This window comes from Petromyzon marinus, chromosome 44 (assembly GCF_048934315.1).
Source record: "Petromyzon marinus isolate PM22_M1 ecotype Great Lakes invasive population chromosome 44, UKy_Petmar_22M1.pri1.0, whole genome shotgun sequence".
NCBI classification, from domain to species: Eukaryota; Metazoa; Chordata; class Hyperoartia; order Petromyzontiformes; family Petromyzontidae; genus Petromyzon; species Petromyzon marinus.
The window spans coordinates 2017802-2034598 of NC_133710.1; the positions used below are offsets into that span (position 1 = coordinate 2017802).

Sequence of the window (16797 nt, forward strand, 5' to 3'; positions counted from 1 at the left end):
TGAGATTCGGTTGAGGCGTTCGGTAATCACGGAGCGATAATGACTCTTCACGAAGCGACTCTCTCTCTCTCCTGTCCCCCGACCTCCACTCTCTCGCTAGGGGAGGGGAGGGAGGGAGGGTAGGGAGGGGAGGGAGGGGAGGGAGGGGAGGGAGGGGAGAGAGGGAGGGAGGGAGGGGAGGGACAGATGGAGGGAGGGGAGGTGAGAGAGGGAGAGGTGTGAATTGTGTTACTAGCGAAGCAGTCTGCGACCCGCTGCAGTAAATGATCGTTCTTACGCGCGGCAATCAAGGTACGGCACTGTGCACTCGAAACTGGACGCAGCTCAGAATCAGTCGTTATTTAGACTGCAGGAAGAATCCGATGAGCTATGAAGTTCCTTTTCACACGATCTCCAGGAGGGGCACGGGGTCTGCAAGTTACAAAAGTGAAGGAAAAAAACCGAAATAGGAGTGCAAAATAGAGAAGGTAATCAAGCCAGTAAGTATATAAATAAATACGTCTATTCCATAAGTCCGATTGTTCAACACTCAAGGCGAGCTTGCAGGGGTCACCGGTTCGAGTGTCTTCACCCCCCAATCCCGCACACCTCTGTCCGTTAGTCGCTCGCCAGGTCGCGTTTCGGTAGGGTGAAGTGTCAGGTGCAAGGTGCCACAGTGGCTAGGAGATGTTAACTACCTCGCCTGGTATACAGGAGGTCGTGGGTTCCACCCCAACACTGGCGCCTGTTGTATATTTGGAGTTTGCGTGTCTCTCGCTTCGCGGCCGCGTTGATTTTTTTCCGGATTTTTCCCTCCACATTTAGAATCAACATCACGCGTTCGGAGTATTTGGCTGCTGCTCTAGATTTCTATGTGATGATAAACCACTTAGTCGAGCTCTCATTTGTGGGCCAGGTCGCTTCGAAAGAAAACAGCCACACAGCTCAGTGTGGGCCTTACCTGGTCAAATAAACAATGGTTTAGTTCTAAATTTCGATTTAAAGCTTTCGTGACTGCAATGATTCATCTTCTTTGGTTCTTTCGGTAAAGTCACGTAGAATGAGAACAAAATAATAAATTGATAAAATAAAATAACACAATAATATTCTCACGACGTTTCGGCCACAACACAAGCGGCCTTCATCAGGTGAAGGGAGCGAGACTGTCTGGTAGGACAGCGCTGGAGTGAGAGAGCCACGTTCAGATCACGGCTTAAAAGCCGACAGTCTCGCTCCCTTCACCTGATGAAGGCCGCTTGTGTTGTGGCCGAAACGTCGTGAGAATATTATTGTGTTATTTTATTTTATCAATTTATTATTTTGTTCTCATTCTACGTGACTTTACCGAAAGAACCAAAGAAGAGGTTTAGTTCTAGTTTAGTTCAAGGTTCGCGCGCACCTCTTCCTAGGTGTCTGGCCAGTGTGGAAGAGGAGGCCAAGCACCCCCCAGAGACGCCTCCGGCGGAGTTCCTTCTGCCAAAGGGGCACGGCCGTGGGCAAGATATTGCAGGGCTGCACCTTTTTACATCATTAATCAGATTGTGTTCCCCGTAAGCACTTCAGGAATACCAAACGAGGGATTGCAATCGACGAATGAAAAGTCTTCGGTCTATCGCAGCCCGATGATTTTTGACAGGTGACCCGTCCTCAGTGGCGTTTATAAGCAGCTTGCAATTGTCGGGAGCAATATGAATCACCACGCGTGCCACTGGTGGTGATGGGTTAAGCTGGGGGAGCGTGGCGGCGATGGCGGCAGGAATGAGGCCTGTGGAACAGCGGCAACAAACGACGTGACGGCTTTGACATTTGGCAGAGGCCAGAGGCTCTCGGTCAAACGGTAGTGGCGGGGGGTGGAGCGGCTTCCCAGGCGGAGGCTGCACACACTCAAGGGTGTAGGCAGACAGGCGGGCGTTGTGTGTGGGAGTACCGTCATACCACTTTTTACGTCGTTGTCGCAAATGCGCTTCTGCGGCCGTCTGGAACGCTTCTTCCGATTATTCGGAAGCCGCTTTGGCTGTGCACTTTTAGGCCATCTAGATTGGAAACTCGTTTCTTTGGAACTGCTCCTTGTGTTTAGTTTGTTGTCCTTCCCCCTGCAACTCTGGTGAGGACGGTTTGCTGCATGCTGTAGAAAAGAAGTTCAGCATTTATATACGTGTGGGGCTATGTCTGGATGTATATATTTATATATTAATCTGGACAATGTATTCCTGTTTCAGGGACGTCGCAGATTTTTGGATTACTGTAATTCACAAAGTACAAAAATTGGGGCATACCCATGTGGTTTGAATTACAGGAAATGATCTGAAAATATGACATCACAATAAGGGACATCACTCCCATGACATCACTTCCTTGCTTTTTCCGCCAAAAGAGCCATCATGTGACAGGATTTTGAGGATGCTGCACTAAACAATTTGAGTATTTTACCAGAAAAGGTCCACTGAGCTATATACAGCTCTTTTTTAAGACACGACCTGGCGACAAATGACAGCCCAACGAAGTGTTTCATCACTTGGACTTTAAAGTAGCCAAATACTCTGAACTTAAATAATTGTTCCCTAACAACACTTGCCCCGATAGCCTACCTGTATTCACCACAGCAGCGGTAGGGTCCGCAAAAATAAAACCTTTGCATTATCGATGGCTCTATTCTTCCAATTATTTGCGATTTCACTCCCCCCCCCCCAGCGTATAGAGCAAACCCGCTTTACAACGCGGACAAGAGAACTTGGCTCAGCAAACTCAAGCTGCTATCCACAATATTTTTCTTCCGGAGATATGAGGAGCAAGATCGCTGATAATTCTGCGAATAATAGGATCTGCGATGTTGGTCACCGGTATCGTTGTCCGCGTCGTGTTGCGTTCACGCGGAGCGGTGGTGCAGTGATGAGTGCACTGAGTCAACTGAGTTCAACTCCACATCATGACCAATATGTGGCGGATATTTAAACCGGTCCTGGGCCTCCACTAGGCAGTGCCGGACTAAGCTAGTGCGGGGCCTGTAGTAAATCTTATAGAAGTGGCCCGAAATAAAAAAAAACCCATTACTATTTAAACACAAAATTTTAACTTGCGTAGTAAAGTAATTGTATTTTTCCACTTGCTATACAGCCGGATAATACGACAAATCGCTAACCTTAAACACCCAGTCGTTCATACAAGTTGAAGGCGGTATAGTACTATAGTAATAGAGCAAGTGCAGAATCACTGAACCGGAATTGATAGCTTGAAAGCATTTAGCGCGGGGCTATTGAAAGTGCGGGGCCTGTAGCTACTACTTGTGTAGCTACTTTTGCTACTAGGATAATCCGGCACTGCCACTAGGTCGACTCAGCCTTAAATGTGGTGTGTCAACATCCACACTGGGGAGACAAATGTGGCCGGGCGTGGTGTTGGCCACCCACTCCCTTGTTGGCCTTCATAGGTGCTCGCTAACAGCACTTGACCCAATAGTGTGTTGAATGCTACACGGGGGATTTTTGTCTTTGAGTTGTATCGTATTGTTACCTGTCTGGTCGTGTTCGTACCGCATTCTCTGGATTATCAGACGCGCTGTTTTCACTTTAAAGCACACGTTTGCGGGTGCATCTTACTTTTAGGGGTGTTCTATAATCAGGAGAATACGGTAAATATGCACGTGTATGTACTTAATGTGTAAGTGCACAGGATACGTGTCTGTGTGTGTGTGTGTGTCCAATAATATTCGCAATGGGTTCTTGCCTGGTTAAGTGCGGAACAATGAATTGAAATGCGAGAGGTGACACTTGAAGCTGCGGTGCACGTATACCTAGGAGAAATGGAAGTATCTTGGGAATGCATTGTGTTGTCCAGAGGTGGAACACGTGGGGAAGCAAGTCTATAAACAGGGCACTCTTTAAACAAAGCTCAAACAAGTTCACTCAGGATGTGGAATGTTGTGTTTGGTTAAAGCCCCTGTTAAGTTTCAAAAGATGCTCTTGCACCTACGTGTAAAATACTTATCTAGAGCCAAAGGAATTCCTTACAAGACAGATCTCAGGAGATAGGCTTTACAATTCCTTGCAAGACAATTTTAAAGGTTTGTAAAATATCTTCGGCAGGAAAGGCGGTACATGCTCCCCTGCAGGTAATCCAGCTCCGAAGAGGCGTACACACTCGCCAATGGTGCTGTGGCCTGAAAAGGAAATTTTCGAAGAGGTGACTTTTGGGGCAATTTAATAATCATTATCTCACGTTAAGATTTTAGATTGTGCCGTTCATGCAAATTACATCTTACAATCACCGAGGCACCGCAGACGAGATAGAAAGCTGCTAGACGGTGAGCCAGAGCCAACAATGGCTCTGCAATTCTCTACATATGAAGATGTTCTCAGCCACGAGTGAGTGTTTATTATACACGTGGGAGGACACCGGAGCACCCGGAGAAAACCCACGCGTGCGAGGGGGCAACGCTCTATCCCATACAGAAGGTGACCGATGATATTCGTCTACACTTTGCTGTACCGTGTTTGGCTGGCAAGCCAGGGTATGGCCAGTGCCGGATGAAGCTAGTGCGGGGCCTGTAGCATGTGATGTTATAAAGGGGCCCTAAATAAAAAAAAACATAAATATTAAAACACACATTTTCACTTGCATAGTAAAGTTATTGTATTTCTTATTTGCTATTCAGCCAGATAATACGACAAATCGCTAACCTTAAACACCCAGTCGTTCATAAAAGTTGAAGGCAGTATAGTACTATATTAATAGGGCAAGTGCAGAATCACTGAACCGGAATTTGGTTCAAGCCGTGAAAGTGCGGGGCCGGTAGCATATGTATCTACGTTTGCTACTAGGATAATCCGGCACTGGGCATGGCACGATAAGCTTAACAACATCTGTGTGTGCTCCACCAACCCCTTGCGTCACGCAGTGATGGATTGCAGGCCACGTGCATAGCCATATCACCCTTCTCCATAGCACGTAGGGGCCATTTCCCCGTGAGGTCGCCTATTATATACATGCTTTTCTTCTTTCAAGGCCACACACAGTGTTATTGACGATTGTGTTGAGTTGTGTTTGTTTGTGCACCGCCGCCAACACAGCAGCAGCACACCGTGCATTCTAAGAGCTTTGATTGTTGGGTCACGCACAGAACAAGCATCACACACCTTCCTTCGCAAAGCTGGTGTTTTTATCTCGGTGTGATCCACCAACCCTAACTACTTTGTCACCTATATGACGACACTCATCAATCGGGCTGAGTGGCACTGTGGTCGGTAACGCCTGCCTCACAATTGCACGGCATGAAATTCAAATCTCGGCGGCGGTTCAACTCGTCAAACCCTCGGTATCTTAAAAAAATAAAAATAGTACCAGAGTGGTCGTCCTGGAGATGGAACCGCACCTACAATGGGCACGCTCGGCTACGTACGGTGCGAAAGAAGTTCAACGTACACAATGGCCCTCACATCGCGGGATTGTGGAATTTCCACCACTGGCGCAGAGATGCCAACGGAGTCGAGTGCCCCCCACCCCCCCATCCAGCGGAGAAGAGAGAAGTCCAAATTTGTCTTTGATTAGCGCTCTGAGAAGAGGCCTGAGGCTCACCTTTCTGAAGCAGTGTCTGCATTTGCATTGGCTCAGAGGGTAAAACATTTTTTTGCAAATGAAAGGATTTAAATAAAGGTCTCTATTTATGAGGTGCGTAGGCAATTAGATTGTAATATTATTCGGTTTTAAAACAAATATTTTTCCTGTAACGTAATTCGCCACAATATTGAACCATTCGTATAAATACGTTCACACTTACAATATGCCAGCTGTTCAAGGTAAACGCAGAGGTGCTGAAATAAGGGCAAGAATGTGTGTGTGTGTGTCAGGGAACAGGAATGCCGCCTGTGTTTATAACACTGCTACATTGTGTATACACACGTACGGCGTTCGTGTGTCCGCTGTGCGTGCGATATTTTATGGGGACCAGTGTGTGTTTTTGCGCGGCAAGCGGTGGCAAGCGACTGGTTCTTCCCTCACCTTGCGCGGTAAACGCGTCCTAAAAAAATTGGGGGCGCGCAAAATCAAATTCGCTCGGCGTACACGGCACCGTCAACCCTAACCCACAGTGCACCCCAGGAGATAGCTGCCTGCCGAGGAGTAGGGCATAGAGTGCACACGCAATGGTGTCCCGCGTCTAAGGAGTACATTAGCCGCATCTGGGTGAATTCACACCGTGCATTTGGCTGACCTTTGGGGAGGAATAGGTCAGCCCCCCCCCACACTGTATACGCGAAAAACCGGACCCCGCAAAAGGCGCTGCAATCCCTGTCCCATCCTTTGATAAACAGAACAATGTTGACATGTTGACGTGTGGTGTCTGGGTTACCTCTGTGGTGGCCCGGCCTAAAATGTGGACTGCCGGCGAGTTGCACAATACGCCAAAATGAAGGACGCCTTTGGAATTTTACTGAATTGGATTTCAACCCCAGGTGAAAATGTCACGACATCTATTGTGTGCGCCTGGTCACTTAGGGGGAAGACATCGGAAGCTGGAAGTATGTCTCTTGCTCAGTAGCCACTATTAGATAGGTATTTATATGCCAGGTAAAAACTAAAAAAAACGTAATCAGAAAAGATACAAATTGTTTTACATCTCCATCAGGCCCCATGGCGCCTCTCGACCAGCCTCTCCATTTATGTGCAATGAAGAAGAGCCATTGCCCGAAACGTCGCTTGCTATATATATTTTTATTATTGTCAAGGCCACACAATGGTGTTATTGACGAATGCGCTGAGTTATTTTGAGTTTTTTGCACCAATGCAAACGCCGCGGGATCGGCAAAGAATGCGTTCTCAGAGCTGCTGTTGTTGGGTCACGCACAGGGAAACCAAACATCACTCACCTCCCTTCACGGGATGACGTTCTCTTCTGAATGTGATCCACCAACCCTAACTACTTGGTCACTACGTTATGTAGCCAGACAGAATAGGTGCTTACTGACATCAGAATCAGAATATGTATTTATGCTGGAGGAATCCGATGAGCAATAAAGCTCTTTTTCACAAATGTCCACTGGGCTTGGACCTGTGTGAGTCTACGTTGTCGTGTCTCCCTGGACCAAACGAGCACGAGGCGGCTGCTGCCGCAAGCTCTGATCCACCGGTGGACATTCCACATTCCTACGGCAGGACTTTCAACTCATCCACTTTTGACTTCCCCCGCACAGTGGTACTCATCTTATCAGCCCGTGCGGATACAATTAAGCCGGGCGGTGGTGGCTGCGCACGCAGCCTGCAATCCAGCACTGTGGGGGGCGAGGATTGGTGCCATGCCGTGACTTGCGAACGAAGCGAGCAACAGAGAACTGCGGACTAAAAGTATTTCTCCACTTCTGTGTTGGATAGAGTTTTGCCTCTTGCCCTGCGTGGCTTGTCTCCCGGTGCTCCGGTTTTACTCACACATGTGTGAACACTCATTCATTGGCTGAAAACATCTTTACATATCGAGGAATGCAGAGCTCGGGAAATTGTTTTATGGCGCCGGCTTCTGTAGTTCCTGTTGCAAGTTGAAATCACTGCTTTTGTTTGTAATAGTGATAGAGCAAACATTTAGGCAGGGTAATAGAGTCATTCGCTGGCCATGTGTGGGCGTGTGATTTAAAACGTCTCCGTGTTGTTGATTTTCTTGTTATCGTGCCATCAAACGGATTCGCAAAGAATAATGGAGCTAAAATAAAAAAAAATAATTCAGCTTTGACAGATCCCCGTTCAAAAGGACATGTTGACGTTGTAGATAAAAACAAACGTCGATAAATTCGCGTCCAAGCTGAATGCATTTTCATTATCAGAAAGCCACGCTCATTCTTTCCAAACCGAGGAAAAATATATATTCGGTGAGCAATATTAACACTGCCGAGAGCAGGAGGTTGATGGTTGCTCAGCCAAACCCACAATGGGGTGGCTCCACTTAGAGCCTTGGTTCGACTTAGGATTCGACTCCGGGTTCCAGTCCCCAGCGATAAACCCTTGGCTGGCCCTCGAGGTATAACGGGTTCACCGATGCTTGCGAATTTGTTAAACCCCCCAGCGGACTCAATTTGAACGTTCACTTCGTCGGACTCCGAGGACCGATTGCGCGATTTTGAAGGCGCTCGAGAGTGAGCAAGCCGAGGTTGTCTCCCAGTCATGCTGACTCCCACGTGTGTGTGGTCATCCCGAAGGCTTTGATGGCCGGTGCCACCTGTGTGTTCCCCAAGCACGGCTCCTCCACGCACTGGGCGACCCTGCCCAGTGGTGTGCTGCTCACTAGCTGTGTAGCTCCATGCCAAGTGTTGTGATGCTCCATAGCTGTGTAGCTCCCTGCCCGGTGTTGTGCTGCTCACTAGCTGTGTAGCTCCATGCCAAGTGTTGTGATGCTCCATAGCTGTGTAGCTCCCTGCCCAGTGGTGTGATGCTCCCTAGCTGTGTAGCTCCATGCACAGTGTTGTGCTGCTCCCTAGCTGTGTAGCTCCATGCCCAGTGTTGTGCTGCTCACTAGCTGTGTAGCTCCCTGCCCAGTGGTGTGATGCTCCCTAGCTGTGTAGCTCCCTGCCCAGTGTTGTGATGCTCCATAGTTGTGTAGCTCCATGCCCAGTGTTGTGATGCTTCATAGTTGTGTAGCTCCATGCCCAGTGTTGTGCTGCTCCCTAGCTGTGTAGCTCCATGCCCAGTGTTGTGCTGCTCCCTAGCTGTGTAGCTCCCTGCCCAGTGTTGTGATGCTTCCTAGCTTTGTAGCTCCCTGCCCAGTGGTGTGATGCTCCATAGCTGTGTAGCTCCATGCCCAGTGGTGTGATGCTCCATAGTTGTGTAGCTCCCTGCCCAGTGTTGTGCTGCTCCCTAGTTGTGTAGCTCCATGCCCAGTGTTGTGCTGCTCCCTAGCTGTGTAGCTCCATGCCCCGTGTTGTGATGCTCCCTAGCTGTGTAGCTCCATGCCCAGTGTTGTGATGCTCCATAGCTGTGTAGCTCCATGCCCAGTGTTGTGCTGCTCACTAGCTGTGTAGCTCCCTGCCCAGTGTTGTGATGCTCCCTAGCTGTGTAGCTCCCTGCCCAGTGGTGTGATGCTCCATAGCTGTGTAGCTCCATGCCAAGTGTTGTGATGCTCCATAGCTGTGTAGCTCCATGCCCAGTGTTGTGCTGCTCCCTAGCTGTGTAGCTCCCTGCCCAGTGTTGTGCTGCTCCCTAGCTGTGTAGCTCCATGCCCACTGTTGCTTTCAGTTCTTTCAATGAGCTTTGATTATTCTTTATTCCTCCCCTTGGCATAATTATTATGTGCTGTACAGTGACTTGAGTACCTTGTAGAAAGGAACTTCATAAACGTAGTTTATGTTAATTGTCTTGGTTCTTTCGGTAACGTCACGTAGATAGATTTCTCTAAGACGATGGTACTTTGCAAGCCCACTGGCCATCAACAAAGATTCGTTCATGAAGCCATCCATATATACGGACACAATTTCAAACGAGATGATGGGTACAAACTCAGCAATCATTGGAAGGACGTCATCAACCACTTTAAGTCATAACTGGTTGTGATGTTTCCTACTTGTAGGCTTTCGTCCCTTTCTTGTCACCTTCTGTGCTTCTCGTTGGTGGTTTCTGCCCCTAGGGCACATATGCCCCGCCCACTTCGTTCTGTTACCAGGACGCTTGTGCCACGCCCCTTTTTTAAACCTTTAATAACAGCTTGCCTTCGGCGGTCTTCCCCCCTTTTTCCTCCTGATGACGATTGCTTGTGTTGTGATCGAAACGTCGTAGTTTTTAATTTTCATTTTGTTTACTTTTATTTTTTCTATCTACGTGACTTTAACCGAAAGAACCAAAGAATATGAAGTCCTGAAGTCGCAGAAGTTTTAAGTAAATATTTATGTTAATTATATTATTGATTGTTACGCCACAAAACACTCTGTGCAGGACAATCAAAGTTGACTCATCAGGGGTAAAAGGGCCTCTGTTGAGAGCAACTTCAGAAGTATTTCTGTGACGTCAACCTCTGTCCTCTGAGAGTGCTGCGTAACGGTGCGCCGCTCATGGTGGAACATTCCAAAGCGGCAAACGAGTTAAATCCTTTGACACGATGCCGATGATACATTTTGGAATAAAACCGAGGATAAAATAGATAACAATAATTATGCCAACTTGTAACGCGCCACCGCACAGCGTCCGCTCGCTCGCGTACACAGAGAGAGAGAGAACGACTCGGAGGCACGAGGAGGAGGAACCGCAAACGAGTGGGAAGGCAGCAGCAGCAGCAGCAAAAACCACGCAATGAGCCGGCGTCAAATTCCCCCTCCAAGCTCTGCCGTCCTCTGTATATGAAGGTGTGATCGGCCAATGAATGAGTGTGTGTACATGTGGGAGGAAACCGGAGCACCTGGAGAAACCTGGCAGCAAATTAAATTGTGGTTTATTGCAACTGTTTTGACCACCGCATTTATACAAAAATAATCTGCCTCCTAAATCGTGGTTTTAATTTCCAATGTAATTTTTTTTATCAACCAGTCAAACGCATCTAGTTTTACACGGAAATCGTTGGCATTTGCCATTCATATTCCGCGTACGGTGCAGCGTGTCCCAGCGATGAGGCAATATTGCCCATTTGTCTTCCCCTCCACACCAGAGATTGCATTGAGGGTGGTCTCGTGGTTATAAATACGTCTTCATCCTAACGGCTTGGAGAGCAAGAAACAAACACAGCGCTTCAGCAGCAATAACAACAACAACCACCGTGTCTCTCTCTCACCTTTGAAGGCGCGTGCTACTTAACCCTTTCCCATTCCGATGACGTACGTGTACTTGGGTGTACGTCATCAGTAATTCCGTCCATACCGAGGCTCCCGCAAGGCCACGCGGGAGGGGCGTGTGGCGCAGTTTGGCGCCAGCTATCATAGGGTGGCGATCGTGCCGCTACGGTTCTCTGCGGTGCGTAACAATGTCTTTAAAAACAACGGCGCTACGGCCTCTCTACATGGAAATAACGCCGAACCGCTTGCGCGTTCCGAGACTCGGCCGTGAACGGGACACCCACCCTGCAACTTGCAGACGTCTCAGAACAGGAGAGGGTTAACAACACCAAGGGGCTGTCGAACCCTGCGCGCCAAAGATGTCTCGCGCGGTGATGTGAAGTCAGAATTGTCGGCGGCGTAACTGACCGTGAGCGACTCGTGTCTCCACAGGAGAGAAGAAGCAGACAGGAGGACATCGAGAACAAAAAGAGGGCACTCGAGGATGAGAAGTTAAACCTTCAGCATTTCAAGGTGAGTGGTTTGAAGGTGGAACGGGCGACCTCTGTGTGTGTACGTGCGTGCGCGCACACCATCACTACGAACCCGACGGCCCGAGTTCAATTCCCGCTCACGGTCGACAAAAGGTGACAATTATTTAAACCGGTCCTGGGCCTCCCCGAGGTCGACTCAGACTCAAATGTGTACCTGGTGCGGTGTGTAAACATCGCCACTCGGGAGATAAAAGCGGCCGGGCGTGGTGATGGCCACCCACTCCTTCGTGTGTCGTGCCCGGCCTCAATAGGTGCTGCTCGCTAACAGCGCTTGCCTCAACAGTCTGTTAAGGCTCTACGGGAGATCTAATGTACAATGGAATGGTGTTCTAATGTACGTGATCATTCAGGGCCACACACTGAAATGCTGTTCTAATGTAGTGATCGTTCAGGGCCAGGCACTGCAATGGGGTTCTAATGTATGTGATCGTAGAGTATCGGTGACCAATGCATAAACACCGGTGCAAGTTTCTTAAATCATCCCTCCCGCCCAGCTCTGTCCACCGAGCAGTGTAAATGGGTACGCTACAGTCAGTCGATCGGCCGGTCGCGTGTGCGGTAGGGTAGAGCGTGGGTAACTCCCACCTCGTCCACGACGGCTGGCCAGCGTCGAAGGGCGAAACACCCTGCCGAGGGCGGCTCTCTGGAGCTCCCTCTAGTCGAGACCCGAGCGCCAGCAGTGGCGTGAGCGAGTGGTCTCAGGGCTGCGCCTTTACCGTGACCCGATTTCAGAGCCATCCTTGTGACGCTCTAAGTTAGAGACACCCACGCGCACAGCCACACGTTGGAGAATTAAAATACCAGATTGGCGGTGGACTCAATAAATCGTTCCCCTATGCTCGATCACGTGAGCCCCCCTCCCCCCCCGGCGGTCTTTACCGTAGCGGTCTGGAATTTCCACGCCAGATTGAGGACCGCAAATGGATATAAGTGCCGCGCAGCGCCGTGCTTGTCGATGCGGCGACGCTAACTTGTTGCGTCCTTTCCTTTTCTGAGATAGTTTTACAACGATGATAAAATCGCACATATCATGATAGCGGTCGCAATAAAGGGGTGGGGGTTATTAAGAAGTGGAAGGGGGGGGGGGTAGTTATAGCGGCACCGTGTTCAGAGTTGCGGTTGGCCGGTGACTCGGGGTGTTCGTAATGGACGTGCCCGAGAGCATTGAGTCAGCACTGCCAACGTGCTGGGTTCAATGGCTCGAATAAGCCCCCCCCCCCCCGCCCTCACCTGGGTGTACATCACCGGATTAGGTCGTCTCAGCTCACTCGGCAATAGAACATTTATCGCGAAAAATTGGTTTCGCCTTTAAATGGATCAGTGCCCAGCTCTGGGGGGGGGGGGGGGAGGGGGGGCAGAGAGGGGGCATTCACTCATCTGCAAAAGCTGCAACGTGTGCAGGATAAACGTTCGTTTCAGACGCAAACCCTCGAGGGATGTCAGTCCAGAGCTGCTGTGTAACTCCTCACAGTGGTACCCGCAACGCACGGAGGCAACCGAGAGCGGTGATTTTGCATTTTTTTGCAGGTATTTTTTGGGTTACTTTTTTTGCTGGGGATTTTGAGTTCATACTCGCACCCTCACGACTTCTAAAGATGGCTATAGCTAATGACAGGGGTGGCCACAAAACCTTCTGACACTGCGAACCGCCGACCAACAAAAACATCTCCATAGGGCCAACAGCGGGCGAGACACGCAAGCCTTATGCTTGGGATGCGTCTCTATCGAGTCGCACGTGAACTGTGACTCGCGAGCCGTGGTTCGCTATCCCCCCCCCCCCCCCAGCCTCCTGTGACATCGAGCGAGTAGTCTGTGGTACCTTGCGTTTAATAGGCCACCGCTTACTGATGACACTCGGAGGAGATTGACGCTGTGCCCTGCTTAATACGAGGAATCTACCTCAACAAGATTGCTCCTGAAGATCTATTGGCCGATGGACGTAATGCTATTTAATTCTGGCAGTGAAACAGAGCAGCTTTCAAAACGTATTTATTTCCAAACACTTAATCTGCCAAGACAGCGAGCGGTGATGTTGTGCATTCCAAACTGTGCTTTGCTATTGTAGGCAGAATGAGGAATGGAAAATTCTTCACTCCCTGCCTTGATGCCAAAAGGACATTTGGGATATAATCTGGTAAAAAAAAACCCCTAAATAAATAAATTCACTGCATAAGAATCAAGCCATGGCGCAGCTATTAAAAAGATAGGATTCACGTTTCATCTTCACGGATTCCAGACTTGTTATTCTTTGTGTAAATATATTGTGGCACCTTACAGACTCTCATGCACTGCCAGCTTTCCCGGCATTCCTTTTTTAAAACCAACAGTTTCCGATTGCTAATTCGAAGTTGGCCGAGTGTAATCTCGTATATATTTTAATGTAATGCAATCTAATTACTCTGAACATACAATGAGAACACAAGACACTGACTATAAATGTGTTTTGATTGTAAAACTTTGAGGTACAAACTTAAACTGAACGGACACAATTTTTTTTATTTTACCAGGTAAGGCCGGCTAAGCTATACAGCTCTTTTTCAGAAGTGACCTGGCCGCAAATGATAGCTCAACGTAGTGGCTTATCATGTGGACATTTATAGCAGCCAAATACTCTCAATGCATGTTTCTAAATGTGGAGTGAAAAACCGGAGGACCCGGAGAAAAATCCACGTGACCATGGGGAGAACGTGCAGACTCCAAATATACAGCAGGGGTCAGGGTCGGCATCGAACCCACGATCTCCTGCATACCAGGCGAGGTAGTTGACATATCCTAGCCACCGTGATTATGATGAGAGAGAGAGACACCGCAAACTCCAAATATACAGCAGGGGTCAGGGTCGGCATCGAGCCCACGACCTCCTGCATACCAGGCGAGGTAGGTGACATCTCGCCACCGTCGGGAAAAACCGCGGATTAAGTTACAGAAGTCATTTGAACAACTGGATGCAACTGGGAGGAGAATCCAGTTGTTGAGCCAATATCATGGACAGAGCTGAATTTCAGGAAGACCATGACCACCGAAGACTTTGAGAAAGGACACTGCACAGAGAGAGAGAGTGTCTTAACATTTACATCTAGGATAAAATTGCGAGTGGCAATTTCGGTTATCACGGAATTGCTCCTCGCGATTTTGCTATGCGCAAATCTCATCTGAAACTCCACAGGACTGCATCGAGAGAGAAAGTGATGAGAGAAAGTGATGAGAGAAAGTGATGAGATGAAGTGATGAGAGAAAGTGATGAGAGATAGTGATGAGATGAAGTGATGAGATGAAGTGATGAGATGGAGTGATGAGAGAAAGTGATGAGAGAAAGTGATGAGAGAAAGTGATGAGATGAAGTGATGAGAGAAAGTGACGAGAGAAAGTGATGAGATGAAGTGATGAGATGGAGTGATGAGAGAAAGTGATGAGAGACAGTGATGAGATGAAGTAATGAGATGAAGTGATGAGAGATAGTGATGAGAGAAAGTGATGAGAGAAAGCGATGAGATGAAGTGATGAGAGAAAGTGATGAGAGATAGTGATGAGAGAAAGTGATGAGGTGAAGTGATGAGAGAAAGTGATGAGATGAAGTGATGAGATGAAGTGATGAGAGAAAGTGATGAGAGAAAGTGATGAGATGGAGTGATGAGATGAAGTGATGAGAGAAAGTGATGAGAGAAAGTGATGAGATGAAGTGATGAGATGAAGTGATGAGAGAAAGTGATGAGATGAAGTGATGAGAGATAGTGATGAGAGAAAGTGATGAGATGAAGTGATGAGAGATAGTGATGAGATGGAGTAATGAGAGAAAGTGATGAGAGAAAGTGATGAGAGATAGTGATGAGATGTAGTGATAGAGAAAGTGATGAGATGAAGTGATGAGAGAAAGTGATGAGAGATAGTGATGAGAGATAGTGATGAGAGATAGTGATGAGAGAAAGTGATGAGAGATAGTGATGAGATGTAGTGATAGAGATAGTGATGAGAGAAAGTGATGAGAGAAAGTGATGAGAGATAGTGATGAGAGAAAGTGATGAGATGAAGTGATGAGATGAAGTGATGAGAGATAGTGATGAGAGAAAGTGATGAGATGAAGTGATGAGATGAAGTGATGAGAGATAGTGATGACGTGAAGTGATGATAGATAGTGATGAGGTGAAGTGATGAGATGAAGTGATGAGAGAAAGTGATGAGATGATGTGATGAGAGATAGTGATGAGGTGAAGTGATGAGAGAAAGTGATGAGATGAAGTGATGAGAGAAAGTGATGAGAGAAAGTGATGAGATGGAGTGATGAGATGTAGTGATGAGATGCGTAGCATCATTATAATTTCGGTAAGTTAATTTATAAACTATTACTTAATATTCTTGGTTCTTTCGGTAAAGTCACGTAGAAGGGAAATAATAAAATAACAAAAATCAAACATAGTAAAAAATTCTCACGACGTTTCGATTGCAACACGAGCAATCATCATCAGGTGTGAAAACTACAGCAAGGAATTTGTAGCTGAAGTGGCAGAGATGCTGTGGTAAGGGGTTATATAAGTTATAAAGGGGGGGGGGGGGGGGGAGGATCACAGCATCTCTGCCACTTCAGCTACAAATTCCTTGCTGTAGTTTTCACACCTGATGATGATTGCTCGTGTTGCAATCGAAACGTCGTGAGAATTTTTATTATATTTTATTTTTATTATTTCCCTTCTACGTGATTTTACCGAAAGAACCAATAATATGAATTCCTGCAGTCACGAAAGCTTTAAAGCGAAATATTACCCAATAGTTTTATATATATTTTGTATTTACTTCATGTTTAGTTACGTGATCATTTTCAAGTATTTAATAGCTTTTTTACGTATTTATTTAAGGTATTTTTTTTTAGGTCAATATCATTATCCACGAAATGTGCTATTTGCGAGCATCACCGGAACATGTCCCTCGTCGCGAATGACGAGGTAACACCGTACTCGGTTCAGTCACCGTTGGGAACAGCAGTCCTCTGCTACGACTGTGGTTATCTCTGACCACTGCTGCCTTCACATTCACCCAAGCGACTACCGCCTCGGTCATTTTCGTCTCGTCATCGATTTTGGTATTCATTTTCAAACATTTTAAAATTAACGCAATCATAAAACGCAAGCAATAGGTGCGTGCTAGGCAGCGGGTTTCGCGTGCGTGTTCCTCATCTGTCCGTGTACATTGTCTGCCGCTGCGTTGGTTTTGTATTGCTTTTTGTATTGGGTCTGCAATCGCTTCCTTCCGGAGAGATTCTGCTGCTGCTGTTGTTGTTATCTCGAATTCCACTTTGTTACAATGCCTCAAAGAGGTATTGCATGGCCACAGCCGCGGCGCGGTTGCGGCTGTGCAACCGAAACTTTGGGACCGCACAGTAAGCCCACTGTGGTTTGCGCTCCTTCTATGGATGAGGAGGAGGAGGAACAGCAATGCCACACAAACTCTCGTGGAAGCTCCTCTCGCCGTGGCCAGCATACATCTGCAGGTCGTGGGTTCCACCACAACCCTGACGCCTGTTGTATATTTGAAGTTTATATGTCTTTCCCTCTGTGGTC

At 47.7% G+C, this 16797-nt stretch overlaps 1 protein-coding gene and 1 long non-coding RNA gene across 2 annotated transcripts in view; both read left to right on the forward strand.

Moving 5' to 3' along the window:
- The window catches only part of LOC116951993 (uncharacterized), a 250555-nt gene that overhangs the window by 63915 nt on the left and 169843 nt on the right, over positions 1-16797 (forward strand). Inside the window, exon 3 of the mRNA XM_076073915.1 lies at positions 11145-11225. Within this exon, the coding sequence (XP_075930030.1) occupies positions 11145-11225 (81 nt within the window). The remainder of the gene's footprint in view (positions 1-11144; positions 11226-16797) is intronic.
- LOC142930876 (uncharacterized) lies at positions 180-5386 on the forward strand. Its single transcript, XR_012946848.1, has 2 exons — positions 180-958; positions 1344-5386. It is a non-coding gene; the product is annotated as an uncharacterized LOC142930876 (long non-coding RNA).